This window comes from Alligator mississippiensis, chromosome 1 (genome assembly GCF_030867095.1).
Source record: "Alligator mississippiensis isolate rAllMis1 chromosome 1, rAllMis1, whole genome shotgun sequence".
NCBI lineage: Eukaryota > Metazoa > Chordata > Crocodylia > Alligatoridae > Alligator > Alligator mississippiensis.
In genome coordinates, this window is record NC_081824.1 from 483,138,566 (window position 1) to 483,157,646 (window position 19,081).

The 19,081-nt window shown below is 52.5% G+C and overlaps 1 protein-coding gene across 1 annotated transcript; it reads left to right on the forward strand.

Moving 5' to 3' along the window:
* The first annotated feature begins 17,807 nt into the window (after window positions 1–17,807).
* On the forward strand, window positions 17,808–18,761 carry LOC102560376 (olfactory receptor 52K1). Its single transcript, XM_006262435.2, has one exon. It carries the CDS (start codon window positions 17,808–17,810, stop codon window positions 18,759–18,761), a length of 954 nt encoding a protein of 317 aa, XP_006262497.2.
* Window positions 18,762–19,081: the final 320 nt, after the last annotated feature.

Consider the following 19,081-nt stretch of genomic DNA (forward strand, 5'->3'; position numbering starts at 1 on the left):
TTCTGGGCCTACTTGCCTCTCCCCATCTCCTGGTCCCTGCCCCCCGGTGGCCGTGGCCATGGGGGGCTCTGCTGCTGGGGGGCTGCTGCTAGGGCTGGGGGGGCCGGGGGTGCTGATGGCAGGGGCGCCCCCTCCACTGGCAAGGGCCCGCGGTGCCTGCTGCGCTTGCCCATAGGGGCACTCTTGGCAGACGTGCCCTACCCCGCGGCATTTGTAGCACTGCAGGTCCCCCACAGTGAAGAAAATGCGGTGCGGGACCCCCCTAAAGATAACCTGCAGGGACCCCTCCATCCCCAGCCGTGCCCCCACCACCGGCTGAATCATCACCTGCCAATGGAAGGAGCGCACATGCCGGAGGCTGAGGTCCCGGCACCCCAAGGGCAGAGGGACCACTGGGGAGATGACCTTCCCCAGGGATGCTAAATGGAGCAGGAAGGCCCAGTTGGGAAGGTATGGGGGCACGGAGCTGAGGACCACCCGGGTCTCTGGCTCTTCCAGGGGCTCAAGTGCTATGTATTCACTATCCACTGTGAGCCCCCTCTCCACTGCCTTCTGCATGGCGGTCTCCGTAGCAAGGAAAAATACTCCCTTTGCCATGGAACCTGAAGGCCGCCACAATTTTGGGGGCCCCCACTACCCGAGCTAGGGCCCGTATGTAGGGCTCAGATGAGACCCCTTCTTGCTCAGGTAGCCAGCATCTTGCCCATTTCTGTGGGTGAGTGCTGAAAAGGGGGCCCCCCCCGCCCAAACTTTATGACGTATTGGCGGAGGCGGTGGAGGTGCTAGTGGAGAGCCTCGGTCTCAACCCCACTGGGCGGCTTCAGCCACCTTGGCATAACTACAGCCCCCCTGGGGGGCCATTCCTGCAGGGCCAGGACTAGGACCAGGGCCTGGCTAAGCTGGGGGCGGGACCCTTGCCTTCCCTTCCCCACCCCCCCATCATGGAGGAGGCCCCTGAAGAGCCTTTTCCTTTCCCCTTCCCCTTACCCCAGGAATTAGGGGCAGGGGGGGTCCTCCTTGCCCCCAGCTTTGCTGGCTCTCACTGGGGGCTGGGTAGTTACTGCCTCTGCTTCTGGAGCACAGGCTACAGGGCCTTGCCCTGGGGGAAGCACTTCCTCCGTTCTGCACCGTGCAGGGGAGAAGGATCATGGGGACATGACAGCCAGGAAACAGGGTCACATGAGGGCAGGGGGAGACACGCCACTGGCCTACTTGATCTAAACAAACACTGGGAAAAGGGAGTGGAGCACAGGACTCCCACAGTAGGGAGACACCCAGGGGGAGGGGAGGCAGCTCTGCTGCAATAGTACAGTAAGACAATAGTAAAAAATTAAAAAAAAAACAAAACAAAAAAAAAAACCCCAGTGGTGGGCCTTGGGGAAAACTACACCCCGGAGGTGGGGGTGGTGCTGTACCTCCGCAGTGGGTGCAGTCCTTGAAGTGCAGTGATGTCTTCTGGTGCAGGGGCCCACAAATCAATGGAAAACAAACAATAGGATGAAGAGAAACAAACCAGTCCTCAGGTTAGTGTGGTGCAGTGCTCTTTAGTGCGGTGGGGAGAAGTCATGGAGGGTCCATGTTGGGGTGTGCTGGGTGATGTAGAAGTGCTCAAGGGGTGCTGGGGTGCACTGGGGTCCAGTGATAAATCAAATCAAATGAAAAATCCAAACCCAAAAGAGCAGCCACAGTGGCAGCGACTGGGGTCAGGCACCAGCAGTGGTGACTGGTAAGCCCCAGCAGCACCACGGCCAGAACCCACCAGCTGGCAGAATGGGAAATTGCAAGCCAGAAAGTTTTAAGTCTGGCGCGATGGCGGGTTGACCTCGCATGTTGTTTGTTTGTTTTTTTGCCGCCTGGGTTGACATGGTGCTGGAGAAGCTGCCAGGCCGAGGTTGACCTGGTATCTAGCTGGCCTACTGGTGCCATGCCCAGGTTGACATGGTGCTGGAGATGCCACCAGGCCAGCACAGATTGACCTGGTGCCCAGCCAGCCTGCTGGTTCCATGCCCAGATTGACATGGTGCTGCAAAAGCCACCAGGCCAGGCCGGGGTTGACCTGGTGCTTGGTCTTTTTGAATTAAAAAGGCCGTGGGCCCAGCCCACTAAAAATCAGGGGCCGCCACTGGTAGGGCAACCAGAGCCTCCTAAAAATTCAACTAATTACAGGGGACAAATTGTAAGAAAATAGGGTGTGCACGTGCAAGGTCAAAGGGTCAAAACAAGCGCTCCCAGGGGTGACTCTGAGCAGAGCACACCAGACAGCAGCCACCGGCCCTCGAATTCAGCTGGAGTGCCAGGAGCTACTGCCCAGCGATGCTCCACCCAGAGACGTGTGTGCAGGACACCAAGGAAAAATGCTCTGAGGTCTCTGGGAGCCTTCCCGGCCAGAGCGTCCCGCCTGGATAGCCAAATGATGAGTTTGGCCAGTGCCAGGAGGAGGTTGACCAGGAAGTCCTGGGCCTTGCGGGGGCGACAGATGGGGATTGTGTATGTGGCGGGCCAGTAGGGGGCGCTCCTGCCTTGAGCCACCCACCTCACTGTGCCCGACCACCTTCCAGGCTCCGAGTGCCTCCCTGGGGTGCCTCCCGTCCGTCCGGCCGACCCCTTCCCTGGAGCACACCCACTAGCCTGGGGTTCCCGCTGCCACCATCCAAGGCTCTGGACTCACCTCTGGCTCTGCGCACCTTGGAGAACACAGGCCTGATCGTCCAATGGGTCCTAGACCCAATACCAGCACTTGGGGCACTTCCCCAAGTCAGGGGCTTAATAGGAAAGTTTCCCTTAGTCCACAGACCTAAGGGGCCTCCTCGGCATAATTTAGACCCACCCCTCAATAAGTCTCCCACACCAGTCACAAAGGAGCACTTTATTGATTACAGGGGGCAGGGTGAAAACAGGGTAAAAGGTAGAGGAATATCAGAAGGATCCCATAGAGCAAACCAGTATGGCTGAGGTAGCCTTTTGATCACGCATCTGAGTTACTGTAAGCTAAATATCTAGTCAGATCTCGAGTAGCTTACTCACACGCATCGTGCAGAGGTGGTTGGAGTTTTCCTCTGGAGGCAGGTCACTCTTTGAGCATGCGGTTATGAAGAGGGACCCTGTTTCAGATGGTGAAGCTCCTCTCCCAGTTTCAGATTCACCTGGATGACCGCATGGCTAATGGCTGCCTTCTTCCTGGACTGGGCCTTTAAATAACCGTTCTGACCTCAGCAGTCCGGTCCAATCGAAGCTGCCAGTGCTGGACACTAGCCAACCAATTTAAAAAGCATCACTGGCTACCTGGGCTGGTGAGCGGGGCTTTTCCCTCCCCAGGTGACCAGAGAATCCACCTCCCAGGCACCAGGCTTTTGTCATGTGGGCAGGGAGGGAGATCCCCACCCTGAGGGATTCAACACCAGCCTCTCACGCTGGCAGAGACAGATCTCTGGAGAGGGACACAGACAGTGGCATTTCTGCCACACTTCCCCCCCGCTCCTTTATAAGCTCGGACACGGGGCTTCTCAGGGCCGTGGGTCCGGGCGTGTCAGGTCAGGGAGTTCCCACGGGATGCCAGAAGAAGAGAAAAAAAAGAAAACCTAAAACCTGAACTGAGTTATAACAATGCCATACAGAAACCATAAAAACTGATGGGCAGTCTTACACTAGCGATCTCTTCACTAGTCCCGAGTCCAGCTGACCCACTACACAGAGCCCTTTCATGACAAGGCATCTGCTATCATATTCTGACTTCCCTTGATGTGCTCGACAGTGAAGTTAAACTCTTGAAGCTGCCAGGCCCATCGCTGCAACTTGGCTTTGGTGTTTTGCATCCACTGCAACCACTGCAGTGGGGCATGGTCCGACAGGACGGTGAACCGTTGTCCCCATAAATAGGGCTTCAGCTTGTTCAAGGCCCAGACGATGGCCAAGCACTCCTTCTCGATGGAGGACAGGTTCCGCTCCCAAGGGATTAGCTTCCGGCTGAGGTACGCCACGGGGTGCCGTGTCTCCTGGTGCTCTTGTAAGAGTACAGCTCCCAGTCCTACATCGGAGGCATCCATTGCCACGTAGAAGGGTTTATCCTGGAGCGGTGCCTTCAGGATCGGTTGTTTGACCAGGGCAGCCTTGAGGGTGTCAAATGCTTCCTGGCACCCCTGCTTCCAGACCACCGGGTCTGGGCTGCCCTTCTTGGTCAGCTCGTCCAACGGGGAGGCGGATGCCCCAAACCCAGGGACAAATCTTCGGTAGTAACCCACCAGGCCGAGGAAGGTTCTGACTTGCTTCTTGGTCGGTGGAGGCGGCCAGTCTTTGATGGCCTCGATCTTGTCTCACAAGGGAGCAATCTGACCTCCACCCACACGATGACCCAAGTACACTACCTCCGATAGTGCCCACTGGCACTTCTTGGCTTTCACAGTAAGACCAGCTTGCTTGATCTTACCTAACACAGTGGTCAGGTGAGTCAGGTGCGACTCGAAATCCGGACTGAAGATGGCGATGTCATCGATGTAAGCCATGGCAAACTGCTCACATCCTTGCAGCAGATTATTGATCAGTCTCTGGAAAGAGGCGGGCGAGTTGCGCATACCGAAAGGTAAAACTGTGAACTCGTATAGCCCCGTAGGTGTGGTAAAGGCAGACTTGGCTACGGCATCCGGGTCCAGGGCCATCTGCCAAAATCCTTTAGACAGATCGAGAGTTGAGATCACCTTGGCTGGGCCCAGGTGATCCAGCAACGTGTCCATCCTGGGCATAGGGTACGCATCAGGGGTGGTGATGGCATTCAGCTTCCTGTAGTCCTCACAGAACCGGATGGTCCCATCCTGCTTCTGGACGAGTACCACCAGACTGGCCCAGGGACTTGTTGAAGGACAGATTACCCCCAACTCCTCCATCTCTGTGATCTCCCGTTTTATTTCTTGCCTCACCTTCTCATTAACTGGGTAATGTCGGGAGTATATAGGGCAATGGCTGCCCGTCTCTATCGAGTGTACTGCCAGGTCCATTTTACCTGGTTTGTTAGAGAACACAGTCTCAAAGTCCTTGAGCGCTGCGAGCAGCTGGTCCTTGTCCTGGGAGGGCAGATGGTCCGGCAGGCGGAGATCCTCGATCCCTGCCTCGCCATCCCAGTCTCCATACATGACCGGCTCCTCCGGAGTTCCCTCAACGGAGGGAACTCAGAATACCATCTCCTTTCTGTTACAGTAGGGTTTAAGCATGTTCACATGAACTGTCTTAGGCTTTCTATCCCTAATAGCCACTACGTAGGTCACATCATCCAGTCTGTCCAGGACAGCATGGGGACCTTCCCAAGCAGCTTGCAGCTTGTCCGTTTTTAGTGGCAGGAAAACCATCACATTATCACCCTGCTCAAAGGTACGTAAGCGGGCCTTCTCATCATACCAGGACCTTTGCTTCTCCTGGGCCTGTCCCAGGGAGTCCCGTGCCACCTTCATCATGTCAGTCAGTTTCTGACGAAAGTCAAGCACATACTCCACCACGGAGGTCTTTGTGGAAGGGATCTTCCCTTCCCGCTCCTCTCTCACCAAATCAAAAGGACCTCGAACTCGCCTCCCGAACATCAGCTCGAAGGGCAAGAACCCAGTGGACTCCTGGGGCACCTCCCGGTAGGCAAAGAGCAGATGCGGCAGTTTCTCATCCCAGTCATTGGGGTTGGAGTCCACATAGGCCTTTAGCATCCCTTTCAAGGTCCCATTGAACCTTTCCACCAGCCCATTTGTCTGAGGGTGGTAGGCTGTGGTCTTAAGGTGTTCCCCCCCACAGCAGTCCCACAGGCACTTCATCACCTCCATCATGAAGTTCCCACCCCGGTCCGTCGGGATCTCAGAGGGAAAACCCAGCCGACGGAAGACCTTGATGAGGGCGTCAGCAACCACGGGTGCCTCAAGGGAGGTCAAGGCAACTGTCTCCAGGTACCACATTGCGAAATCCACTAGAGTCAGTATGTATTTCTTTCCTCTACCAGACCTATGCTTCAGTGGTCCCACAATGTCCACTGCCACCCTAGGGAAGGGTTGGTCGATGATAGGAAGGGGCTGCAGGGGAGCCCTTCTCCTGTCCCCACTATTGCCCGTCTGCTGGCATGTCTCTCACGATTTGCGGTAGTCTATCACATTCTGGGCAATTCTGGGCCAAAAAATGTTCACCTGCAACTGCTGGCGTGTCTGTTCCCTGCCCATGTGACCAGCACATGGTAGATCATGAACCATGGAGAGCAATTGCTGTCTGTATTTCCGGGGTACTATGAGCTGGCGCTGGGGCTCCCAGGTCTCGGCGTGGTTCTTCGACACCCACAACTAATAAAGAAGCCCTTTATCCCAGACCACCTGTTCCCTTTTTTCCAGAGTGAACTCAGTCTCTTGCTCCTGAGCTATCTGCCGGAGTCGCTCCAAGCTGGGGTCCTCCAGAACCTCTCACTTGAACTCCTCTTGCCCAACTAGGCAATCAGCAGGGAGCTCAGGTGCTCCTGCAGGGAGTGCACACTCACCCTCAGGGACTTCCTGGGTCTTCTCCCTGATAGTCTCACCTCCCTCTGCCACTGACAGAATACACCCCTCCCCAGGACTGTCACTTAACCCACCCTTGGGGTCGCTAGTTCCTTCCAGGACCGGTGTGCAATCGCCCTCTGCAGGGGTCCCTTCCACTGCGGCCAATGGTGTGGCTGTCTCCTGGGGATTTTCTAACCCCCCCCCCACCCCACCCTTTAGCCTTCCTATGGGCTAGAAGGGACCTCGGAAGATCATTGAGTCCAGCCCCCTGCCCGAGGGGCAGGAAGTCAGCTGGGGTCATAGGATCCCAGCAAGATAAGCATTAAAATTTCTCTTGAAGGTGTTCAATGTAGGTGCTTGAACCACCTCCGATGGCAGGCTATTCCAGACCCTGGGGGCTCTGACAGTAAAGAAATTTTTCCTTATGTCCAGCCTGAAACAGTCTTGCTGGAGCTTATAACTGTTCATCCTCATCATCCCTTGGGTTGCTCTGGTGAACAGACATTCCCCCAGATACTGGTGGTCACCCCTGATAGACCTTACGATGACGGGCTGAAATCTATGGGGCTCTTTAGCCTGGAAAAGCACAGGCTCGGGGGTGATCTGATGGCCACTTATTAGTTTGTTTTCCTGACCTCTGATCATATGTATGGCTCTTCTCTGGACTCTCTTAAGCTTCTCCACATCCTTTTTGAATCGTGGGGCCCCAAAACTGGATGCAGTACTCCAGCTGCAGCCTCACCAAGGCCGAGTACAAGGGGAGAGTGACATCCCGGGATTTGCTTGAGAAACATCTATGGATGCAAGACAGCGTTTTGGTCGCTTTACTAGCCGCAGCATCACATTGCAGGCTCATGTTCATCTTGTGGTCAATGATGACCCCCAAGTCTCTTTCTTCCATAGTACTAGCCAGCGTACCACTGCCAACCCTATAAGGATGCTGCAGGTTTTTCCTCAAAAGGTGGAGAACCTTGCATTTTTCAGTATTAAATACCATCAGAGTCTCATCCACCCATTTCCTGAGCCTGTCCAGGTCAGCCTGGAACGCCCTCCTGTCTTCAGGTGTGAATGCTCTGCCTCAAAGTTTGGAGTCAGAAGCGGACTGGCCCAAGTTCGTCGATGACACCAATGTCCACATCATTAATGAAGATGTTGAAATATATGGGTTCAAGGACAGAGCCTTGGGGGACCCCACTCGTCACAGGGCACCATGACGATTGACTTCCGTCAATTACCACCCTCTGGGTCCAACCACAGAGCCAATTTCCCAGCCATTGGATCATGGTGGACCCAAGGCCACAGTTGGCCAGTTTCGCCAAGAGGTGATCATGGGATACCAGATTGATGTCATATATCTTGACTTCAAAAAAGCCTTTGATCTCTTCCCCCTTGTCCAGGTCACTTGGTCATAAAAGGAAATGAGATTGGTCAAGCAAGACCTACCCACAACAAACCCGTGCTGGCTATTCCTCAGGATGTTGGCTTCAGCCAGTCCATTAAGGATGGCCTCTTTAATAAACTTTTCTAAGACCTTCCCCGAGATAGAGATCAGGCTGATGGGCCTGTAGTTTGCCGGATCCACTTTCCTCCCTTTCTTGAAGATAGGCACCACATTGGCCTTCTTCCAGTCTTCAGGCACTTCGAGAACTCTTGGTGCTCTGGTGAAGATCCATGCCAGGGGTTGGGCTATGATGCTTGCCAGCTCCTTGAGTACCCTGGAGTGTAGTTTGTTGGGGCCAGCGGACTTGAAGGTGTCCAGCCTCTCAAGGTGTTCCTTCACAAGGTCAGCATTGATGGAGGGCAGGGGATCTCCCTCACCTGGACCTCCCCGTCCTGTAGTAGGCATGGACATCCATTGGGACTGGTGAAAGACCAATGCAAAGTACCCATTTAATAGGTTGGCTTTTTCCTGGGCGTCAATTGTCAGTTGTCCCATCTGGTTCAGCAGGGGTCCAATGTTGCCCTTGCTTTTCCTCCGGCTCCCCACATATCTGAAAAAGGACTTTGTATTGTTCTTGATACTCAAAACTAGTTGGAGTTCAGTTGAAGCCTTGGCTTTCCTGGTTTGCTCCCTGCAGGACCGGACCAGTGCAGAATAATCCTCCTTGGAGGTGACTCCCATCCTCCATCCTTTGTAGGCCTTTCTTTTTAGCCTCAGGAGGTCTGCTAGGCCCCTGGAGAGCCAGGGGGGCTGCTGTGCCCTCTTGCTGCCTTTCCTCCGAGATGGAATAGACTTAGTTTGTGCATTGAGGATCGCTCCCTTGAGGCGCAACCACTCTTCCTGGACTCCCCTCCCCCTGGGGTCCTGGTCCCTTAGGGCCTCACTGACAAGCCTCCTGAGCTTGTCAAAGTTGGCTTTCCTGAAGTCAAGGACTTCAGTGTTGCTGACTGACTTGCCAGCTTTACAGCTTTACTCACCTCACCTCTTTCCTCACCTTTTATGAGTGGATCTCACCATGGTTATATCCTCACCCGCTGAGGCCAACTGTGGTGTTTCTCCACCATCTCTTTCTCCGAGTTGGCTTCCCTCGCCATTCCTCTCTCTCTCCATCATGCTCCCCTCCTAATCCTTTTATTTATCATCAACCGCCAGGTTGATCATGAAGTTCTAATCATTTCCTGGTGTGCTACCACCTCAGCCAAACCTTGTGAGTAATTGCCCTTGACCTGTCTTTGTATACAAGATAAAACTCCTGGGGATTACCCCCACTGCATGGCAGACATAAGGGGGGAGGCGTGTAACACAGTGAGGACTAACCCTGTTCCTAAGGGGAGGTTGAAGGGGCTCAGCAGGCAAACCTTAAAGAGAACATGGGTCAATGTCAGGGAATTTCAAGCTCAATTTTCAGGCCTTGATAGGAAGTCCACATTCACATTCTTTCTTAATGCCCAGTGCCAACTGCAAAATAAAAAGGTTGTGTAAAGCTAATGACCACCGTGTCAACCTATCATTGTCCTTCTTGGAAGACTGGAGCCATTGAAGTGGGGCATGGTCTGTTATGAGTACAAAGCACCTCCCTAACGCATAATATCTAAACAATTCCACCCCACACTGAATTACCAGGCGTTCACATTCAATGGTAGGGTAAGGAGTCTTGGCCACTGACAAGTTTTTACTAGCATACGCTATGGGCCTGTCTTCCCTTTGATCTTTCTGAAAAAGTATTGTCCCTAGGGCTGTGCCGGAGGCTTCTGTCTGTAAATAGAAGGGTTTGTTTGTTTTTTAAATCTGCAGTAGACACCTTTGGCATAAGGCTTGTGTCCCAGGGGGATGATGAGAAAGCGGTGGGATACCCCTCCCAGGGTGTGGGTCATGCCAGGGACCCACTGTGACCCCAAGGAGAAAAACTCCAAAAACAGGGCAAACCTACCCCCAACAGCTGCAGCTGGGCTGGACAAGCTGCCGAGGGGTGGAACGCCCGTGTGCTTTATCAGCTGCTTTCCCTGCCACTGAACAATGCTGTCTGTCTGGGATAAAAGCCAATGAAGTCACCTTTCTGCACCAGCCACAGAGAAAACAGCTGAGGGGATGCAGCAGGGATCTCCCCCCAGATGGATCAGGAGCCTCCTGACCACTTCAACTGGAGCCTGGACCCCTCTGCTGGGTCCCTCTCTGGCTTCTCCTTGAAGGGGCCTGTCAGCCAGAACAGCAAGGAAGCCCAATGAGAGGCATGGTGTGGGGAGTGGCACAGGGCACACAGGGACGGGGGGGTGCATAACCATGGGGCATGGCATGCAGGCACGTGGAATACCCACCAGCTGGGGCTGCATGGCATAGGCAGCAGCCTCGGGCTGTGGTGCTGCAGGGAGTGGCCACAGTGTGGAACCAGCTGCAGGCTGCACCTGTGTGGCACAGGGTGCGTGAGAGGACATGGTGCATGGCTGTGCTGGGAGATGTGCATGACCATGGGGCATGGTGCAGGAAGCAGCAGAAGCATGGGGAATGCCCACAAGCTGCATGGAGTGGGCAGCAGCCCCGGGCTGTGGCACGGGGCGTGTTGTGTGGCCTTGGGGCATGGCACAGGGAGTGGTCATGGTGCAGGAATCACCTGCAGGCTGGGTCTGCATGGTGCGGGGAGCAGCCCCAGGGTGTGGTATGGAGGGGCATAGTATGGTGCACAGGGCGTGGCGCAGTAAGCAGCAGGGGCTGTAGCATGCAGGGGCTGTAGCATGGTGCATGAGGGGCATGCCAGGTGGGTGTGCTTAGGGGGTGGCACATAGCTGCAGGGTGTGGCATGTGGAGTGGCCACAGGGTAGGGAATGCCCACCAGCTGTGGCCATGTGGCACGGGGAGTGTCCCCAGGGTGTGGTGCAGGGCGCGTGGGGAGGCATGGCTGGAAATTGGCCAAGGAGCATGGCATGGGAAGCAGCCATGGTGAAGGGAGTACCCACCAGCTGTGTGGCATGGGGCACAGCCCTGGGGTGGTGGAATAGCACATGGCCACAGGGTGCTGCACAGGGAGCAGGTGCAAGGGTGGGTGTGCCCTGCCTCACAGTCAGAGAACACTCCTGTGCCCCCCATGCCAGCTTCCTGCATGGCACCCTGCAGCTGTGCACCACATCCCCGCCACGCCACACCCTCCCTCCATGCCCAGTATGCCCCATGGCCACAGTTGAGTTACTCCCCGCAGCGGATGGGGTACAGTGGGGGTGTGGCCACAAGGTGCTTCATAGGGAGCTGGGGCACCCAGGAAGCTAGTGTGTGGGGGGCACATGGCCGCAGAGCAGGGTGCGCCACTCCACACCATCTTCCCCTGTGCTTGCCGCGCCAGCTCCCCACATGCCCCACCACCCCACACGCCACAGCTGGCAGGCGATCTACATCTGTAAGTGTGTCACACAGCCACAGGGGGCACACCCCACCCTGAAGCTGCAGGGGGCACCCCTCTCCCCTACAGCCACAGGGTGCTGCTCAGGGAGCCAGTATGGGAGCACCTACCAGCTGCAGCATGTGGCTATGTGCCATGCACCCCCCACGCCCAGCACACCCTTTGGCCACAGCTGGCAGTCACTCCCCATGGAGAGGAGTGGGGGCACAGCTGCAGAGTGCCACATGGGAAGCATGTGCGGGGGTGCAACCTGCTCTGTGGCCATGTGCTGCAGCCGGTGGACACTGCCCACATGCCCCTATATCGGTTCCCTGTGTGCTGTATGCCCCAGGGCTAGAGCCAGTGGGGAATCCCCACATGGGGAAGGGGGTATGTCATGGCAGGGCATGGCCTCAGGGTGCCACGAGGGGGATGTACACAGCCCCGCAGCCATGTGCTGCAGCTGGTGGGCTCTGCTGCCGCACCCCGTGCCTGCTCCCTGCACAGCACCCTGCAACCGCACACCATGACCCCGTAGGCCCCTTCAAAATGGCCAATGATGAGAAATACATGAACCTTCTTGGATTCTATGTTGAATGAACATGAAAAAGCAGGAATGTGACTAACTCAATTCTTTTTTCTAAAAATAAAATAAATGTAGCTAAAGGTCACAGCTGTAGCACCTTCCCGTCTTTTAACTACTATTTGTGCATTCCCAAAAACCGATTCTCTGCATCTGGCTGGCTTGGCCATTAGGATGGGTAGGTGCTGACAGAGTGAGTGCCCGGGATGCCACCTTCATTCAATTTTTGCTTTGATCTTGCTTTTTAAGATCAAAGGTGTGGCAGGAGAGTTGAAGTTAGAACCGATAAACCGTTGCAGCAGCGTGGCGTGCCACTCCGACTCACACGACTCCTCGCCCGCAGGTAAGTTAGGGTTGTCTCCTGACCTTACTGGGCTACGACAGACCCTCCTCTGGTTGCCCGCCCTTATTCCCAGGGCTCTCTCTGACAGGGATCGTCCGGCCCACCTGGTCCCACTGCTGCAGTCATTCACTGGTGTCCTTGACCAATCTCCTTTATTCTACTGTCTCACACCATTACAATGATTACACACAAGCCTAAGAACATCTTCTCCATAACTATGATTTAGCATTAACCTTAAGAGTCACAGCGTCCTAGAGATGTCAGGCTGGAAAGGACCTTCAGAAGGCATCTAGCCCAATCCCCTGCCTCAGGCAGGTCATCCATATCAAAACCATGTTTTTCAAATCCATAATCTAGCTTCTGACTCGAATTGCCATAACCTTTTACAGAAGCAGAACATTGGCTGCCATGGTCTCTGTGCTTTCCCTGTGGTGGGTTCAGGTGTCTTGTGTCACGGTTTATTTAACTGGGACCTCTGGAGCATACAGTAAGTCCATGCCCCCTGGTACAGAGAAAAGCAAACCCTCCCAGTCCATACTGATCTGACTGGGGGGTGAGAATTCCTTCCTGACCCCAAATGCAAAACCCTGTAACCAGGAATATCTGGGTCTGAATCCCAGCATGAGCCCTGGCACAGCCCAGTCACAATCTTCAGCCGTGGCTGCAGCCAACACCCAATACCACCAAAGGAGGCTAAAAAACTCCCTGATACATAGGGCAGAAAGGTGGGGAGAGGGCAACCATTAAAGCCCAGAAGTCTGGGAAATCCCCATAGTAGAACATGGGCATCGCTATGCCTAGATCATCCCCCACCGGTGCCCGTCCAACCTCTTCTGAACACCTCCAGTGACAGTCCGCCCCTTCCCTAACAGAGCTGCACTTTTTAATTCCTCTCTGTACATCAAGGAGGTGGGGTGTGGGTGCCACCATCAGTCCCAGATGAAGATGTGAACAGGTTTTTGTGTCTAGGTGGCCCAGGTTGCTCTGGAAGCCCATTCTGGCTATGACTTGTAATGGCCAGTACGTGAGAGATTGGTACGTGGTGTCAGCCTGAGAGTGCAACTGTCACTGATCCTAAAGGGGGTAATTACACCCTGAGCACTCAGGGCATGGCATGGTAAATAGTCTTGCCTCTTAATTGGGTCTCATGTTTGGTGCCATTTGTAGCATACAGTATCAAAGGACTAGTCTAAGGGACAGTTTATGTGAATTGAAGCTGCTTTTTTTTTCAGTCCAGAAAACTCTGCTACAGTCCCCAGGCATAGCTTATATTTAACCACAGGAGTTGGCAGTGCTCTGGGATTGGAAATACCACTTCCAGTTTGGAACGAGTGTTTTTATATATATATATAATATAAATAAACACTCGTTCCAAATATAATATTTCACCACAGTCTGACTTGCGGTGGATTCTGGGCACTGCTTTTTGGACTGTCTAGCTGGCGGGTTTGTTAAGGCTTGTCACTATAGCTAATAAAGATTAACATCTGTTTATTGTTTGGGCTTAGATGGCTAGATGTTGTACCTAACACAATAACTAGTGGAACAGATGAATACATACTGGGATGCTAATAAAACTAACACATTTAAATAGAAGCTTTGAGAGAGAGCCATTCTTTTTGTGAATGGCAAGGAGGGCCGCTAAGCAAGGGAGGGTTAAACACAGGCAAGATGTGCAGATGGGAGCACTTGCTTCACAGACTGCAGCTGTGCTAGATCAAAAATCTCTCGGGGGATTTCTCAGAAGAAAAATGCTATTTCTTGCTCTTCATATGCATTTGCTGTGGGTGTCCTGGCCTCTCTCAGATCCTTATGCCTGACTGGACAAGCCAACCTGTCTTGGGACTTTGTCATCTGGCTTTGCTGCCTAGACAGACAGCCCAAGGCCTGGTTGGCCTGGAAAGGTGAAGTTGGAGAGCTCGACACGCCAGCCCTGTCCGGCTTGTGCACTGTCCCATTTGGTGACTCCTCTCCTTCCCCCTAGAGAGGTGGGCTACAACAGCCGAATCTGAACCCATGCCCACGGCAGCATTTGGGCTTCTTCCCTGACACTTCTCTCAGATTTTGAGGCTGTTCAAATCTCTACAGTTGTGGTTTGGGGTCCAGTTCTGCTCTGCAAAATCAATGGGGAATCCATTCCCATTATCTTCAAAGCATGCATAGAGTACTTCAAAGGGTCCCTTTGGCAGGAAGAGTGAATTTATATACTGGTCATATTTATACTCTTGAATTGTTCCCCTCCTGCCCTAAAGTTGGGTAATTTTAAAAGTGCACATCCACATCACCCAACAGTGTCTGTCAGATAAAAACATTGACCTCCAGCTGTCTTAGGCTGGTAAGCGGTCACAGGTGGGGTTGAAATATAATTAAAGATGATCATGATTTTTGACTTGAGCTGGCAGAAGCGGGGTGGGTCCACAAAGTGATAGATGAAAGGCACAGATAGTCATGTCCATTATATCTCCTTTCTAAAGTCTTTTGAGATATTATTACAATACTGTGATTTCTGTTGGAGTCAAAAGACTGCAAGAGCACATCTAGTCCAACCCCATACAGGTTAGACCTGGGTTCCTGCTGTTTCAAACATTTCAAAACATCCCTATGTGGTCTGCTCCATTATTTCACTCTGCAATGGAAGGATTTTTTAGGTTGAGTATTTGGAAGTGGGGTGGGGATCTTTTTGATTTTTCAGCAAATTAAACCAGTCATTTCTTGTTCTATACACACTGGCCTGGAGAGCAACTCTTTGCTTTTCTCTGTATTGGGTACTCACTCAGTCTTCTCTTTTTTTAAAGGCATTACAATTTACAACAGATTATTATAGAAAAAAATCTGGTTCCTTCAAGCCATCAGTTATTTTTGTTGTTCTCCTCTGGGCTCTTTCTGATTTGTCAGCTTTGTGTGTAGCTTTGGGCACCCCACATTAAAACAATTCCATCTGAGGTCTCCTCAGTATCAAGTAAAGCAAAATGATTGCCACCTTTGTCTTATGTATGACACTCCTGTTAATCAAACCCCAGCGTGTGTCATACATAAAACAGAATCCAAAAATACCCTCAATAATCTGGAGAAACTGAAAGGGATATCAATCTGGGAGAGTGTGACAGGAGTGCCTCTTCTGGAGTCGGTCTATTGGTGACTCCACCCTCCTGTGATGGGCCAACCACCCGCCTTCTCGCCTGCCATGCCTTGATCTCAATTAATGGGTGTTAATTAGTGGGAAGCTGCCCATTTATTGCCCCAGTGCTAGGGGGAGGTATTTGCGGCTCCTTTTCCTTCCCTACACCACAACCCAAACCTCGCAGATGACGTGGTTTGATCTGGGCCTCGTTATAACTTGGCCCTCCCCTTGCCCCCTCTCTGGGGCTTCTCGCTGCCCCCTCTCTGGGGCTAGGGTTCCCACGCTGCTGCGGGTCCCCTATGAGGCCTCCTCCATCCCCTATTAGCCTCACCCAAACCACCGGTCCAACAGCAAACACAAAACACAAACCCCTGGGCTATAACAAAATCCAAGCCGCCTGGCTAAAACATCATTCGGCTAAAACATCCTTCAATTCCTACCAGGGGATACTCTGCCCCTTAACAGACTCATGAACAGGTTGAGCAGTCTGTCCTCTCCCCTCCGCTTGTCCGGCAGAGCTGCCTTTCCCCTTGGCTGCCAGCAGGAAACTGCCCTCCTGGCCTCAGGCCTGGGATTTTATGTGGGAGCCAGGCCCTGCCCCTTCCGGTCAGCTGACCAGGCGCAGGTACGGCCAATTCCCTCCTTAACTGGTTGTCCTGGCAACTGGCACCTGGGTTCCTGCCTCTACTCTGACAGTAGCAGGCACCTTAGTGTCCTGCTACATACCTTCCCCCCTTAAGGCCCTCACTCACCCGGGTGGGTTCTCACGTTTGCGGGTACCGCCTTGGTCCTGGGCTTCTCTCAGCCTATCTTCGGTCACCCGGCAACTCAGGAGGCGGAGGTTTTCATGCGCCTCCTACTCGTTTTTTCCCCAAGGTCGCACCATGTGGGATTTGCTGGGAGTTACCCTGCCACAGGTAATCCCCCCACATTAGCCAGCCTTGGTAGGGTGCCACTTAGGCTTGTCTTTTCTCTATGCTTTTAAATGACCGTGCGGATGGCTCCGTGCATGGCATATTCTTCTGACCGAGATGGCAGGTGCATTACCGTAGATGTTGGGAGTCCGGCTGGCCCTGACTGGAAGGTTCCAGACTTAGAGGGGTCACCCTGCCTCTTAGTAACAGGGTTAGGGTTCCTTGTTACAGAGGGGTTTCAAACCCCGTGGAGAACAGAATCAATTTGTTCTGAAGATGTTATCTAATTTATCCATCACTGCCATTGCAAATTGACTAGGACCCTACACAAGACCTCCACTTGAATATGATGTTTATAATTCATCTACAGATGACAAGTACTATATGATTAATAAATATTTGTTACCCGATATAGAAAAGACAAGGATTCCTTAGAGTGATATCTTATATTGGACCATCTAATACATATGCCTGTGACTCAAGTATGCCACTGACTGTTGCATTGAAGTGAGGAGGTAGGTGGGAACTTCTAAAACTCTGTACAATTATCTGTTATTAATTATGATTCGTTTCCAAATATTTTATCATCACAAGCTGGTATTCTGATAGTGAAGTAAATCCATCCAGGATAGTAAACATTTTCATGTTCCACTGAATAACTGAGGATTTTGAAACCTTAAGTGAGAAGCAGCTATGAAAAGGAGTAGCATTATCATCAAACAATATCCCTGTGAAACAATGTATATTTTATTACATTTCAGAAGGAGTCCAGGGCTCGAACTGACTTCTCAGTGGGGTTGTAGCAGTCTCAAGGAGAGAATCCAGAGCCCCCCCCCCATTCCAGGTGTTTAATGCTCATCCTGTATTTTCCATAATATAAAGGACATTGTGTCTGTAAAAACATATTTCAGAGGGTGGGAGGTAAGGTAGAGAACTGGGAAGAAAATCTACATTTTTCATTTCTAAGCAGAATACAGAGAAATAGCTTGAATTACTGAACCCTGCTCCAAATCATGCAGATTTGCTGTTTTCAATGGTGAGTGAAAGAGCCTGTTCAAAAACTGAGCTAACTCTGAGGCAGGGTCTTAGCCAGGTTTTCAATGATGCTGAGCACCTACCAAAGGGGTGAATTGTCCTGGCCCTGATATGCAGAGAGAAAAACAAGCTCTAAGGGATTTTCTAATATGAGTCTAAGAACCAAGTGCCCAGTACTAAATGAGTTGTCGGAGGATATGAAATGGTTGACATGAGCTGTCCAGGAGGTATTATTGTACAATGCTGCATATCTTAAAGCATGAGGCTGGTTCATCCTTTACATTAATGCTACCTGGGTATAACTCTGAGCGCTGTTGCTATTCACAGAAGTGCCTCTTCCTTTTCTTCCAGACATCCCAGCTGCTCTGTGCGGGCATTTGGGGCTGAAAATGCAGCAGACATATACTTGGAAGCTATATCTTCACCAGCCTTTCTGCCTCCTCATCTATGTCGACTCTTGACACTGGCCACAGATGCAGCTCCAGGACCCATGGCAGCACGTGTATGACAGCATGCTAGTCCCCAGCAGCAATGTCACAGGGAACACTACAACAGTCTTCTTGGTGGGCATCCTGGGCCTGGAGGCAGCTCACATCTGGATCACCGTCCCTCTGTGCTTCATCTACATGGTGACAGTGGTGACAAACTGTACCAACATGTATGTCATTTGGATCAAGGCCAGCTTGCATGAGCCCATGCACCTGTTCCTCTGCATGCTCGCCCTCACTGACCTGGTTGGTTCCACATCTGTGTTGCCCAAGATGCTCTACTTATTTTGGTTTGGATCCAGAGAAATTGACTTCAACACATGCCTAACCCAGATGTTCTTCATCCATTCTCTCTCCATCATGGAGTCAGCGGTGCTCGTGGCCATGGCCCTCGATCACTACGTGGCCATATGCAAGCCTCTGAGGTGTGCCTCCATCCTCACAAACTCTGTCATTGTGAAGATAGGCTGCCTGGCTGTCATCAGCAGTGTGGTGCTGATGGCCCCGCTCTCCATCCTCGCTGCCAGGCTGCCCTACTGCAAGACCAATATCATCCCTCACACATACTGCAAGCACATGGGCATTGTGAGGCTGGCCTGTGCCAATGCCTTAATTGGCAACATCTATGGTTTGGTGGTGGCACTCCTTGTCATGGATTTAGATTTGCTATTCATCGCCATGTCCTATGCAAAGATTCTCCTAAGTGTGCTGAAGTGTGCCATGCCTCCTGGGATGGCAAAGGCCTTTAGCACCTGTGGTTCCCACGTGTGCGTGATTGTCCTGGTCTATATCCCAGCCTTCTTCTCCTTCCTGACTCACCGATTTGGCCACAATGCGGCTCCCTACATTCACATCCTCATAGGCAATTTCTATATCTTGGTGCCCCCATTCTGCAACCCCATCGTATATGGTGTGAAAACCAAGGCCATCCAAGGCAAGGTGCTCCATCTCTTCCAAAGAAAAAAGGGCCTGTCCTGAGGAAGGGAGCACAGCAACATGGGGTGTGTGCTTGAAGCAATGTGCACTGAGCAGAATGTACTCCCTAGTCCGCTGCTCTAAAGTCCCACCACATGCTTGCCCAGCTGGACATCCATGTTTCTATGCTGGATATAGATTACTAGTGGAACAAGCCAGTTTTCAAGAGACTACAGATGTAGTCTTCTAGGCCATTGTCATGGAAGTCAACTGCAGCAAGGGAAGTTAAAGTCGGATATTAGGAAAAACTCTCCCACTAGGAGGGTAGTAAAGCACTGGAACAGGTTACCCAGGTAGGTTGTGGAGTCTCCATCCTTGAAGGT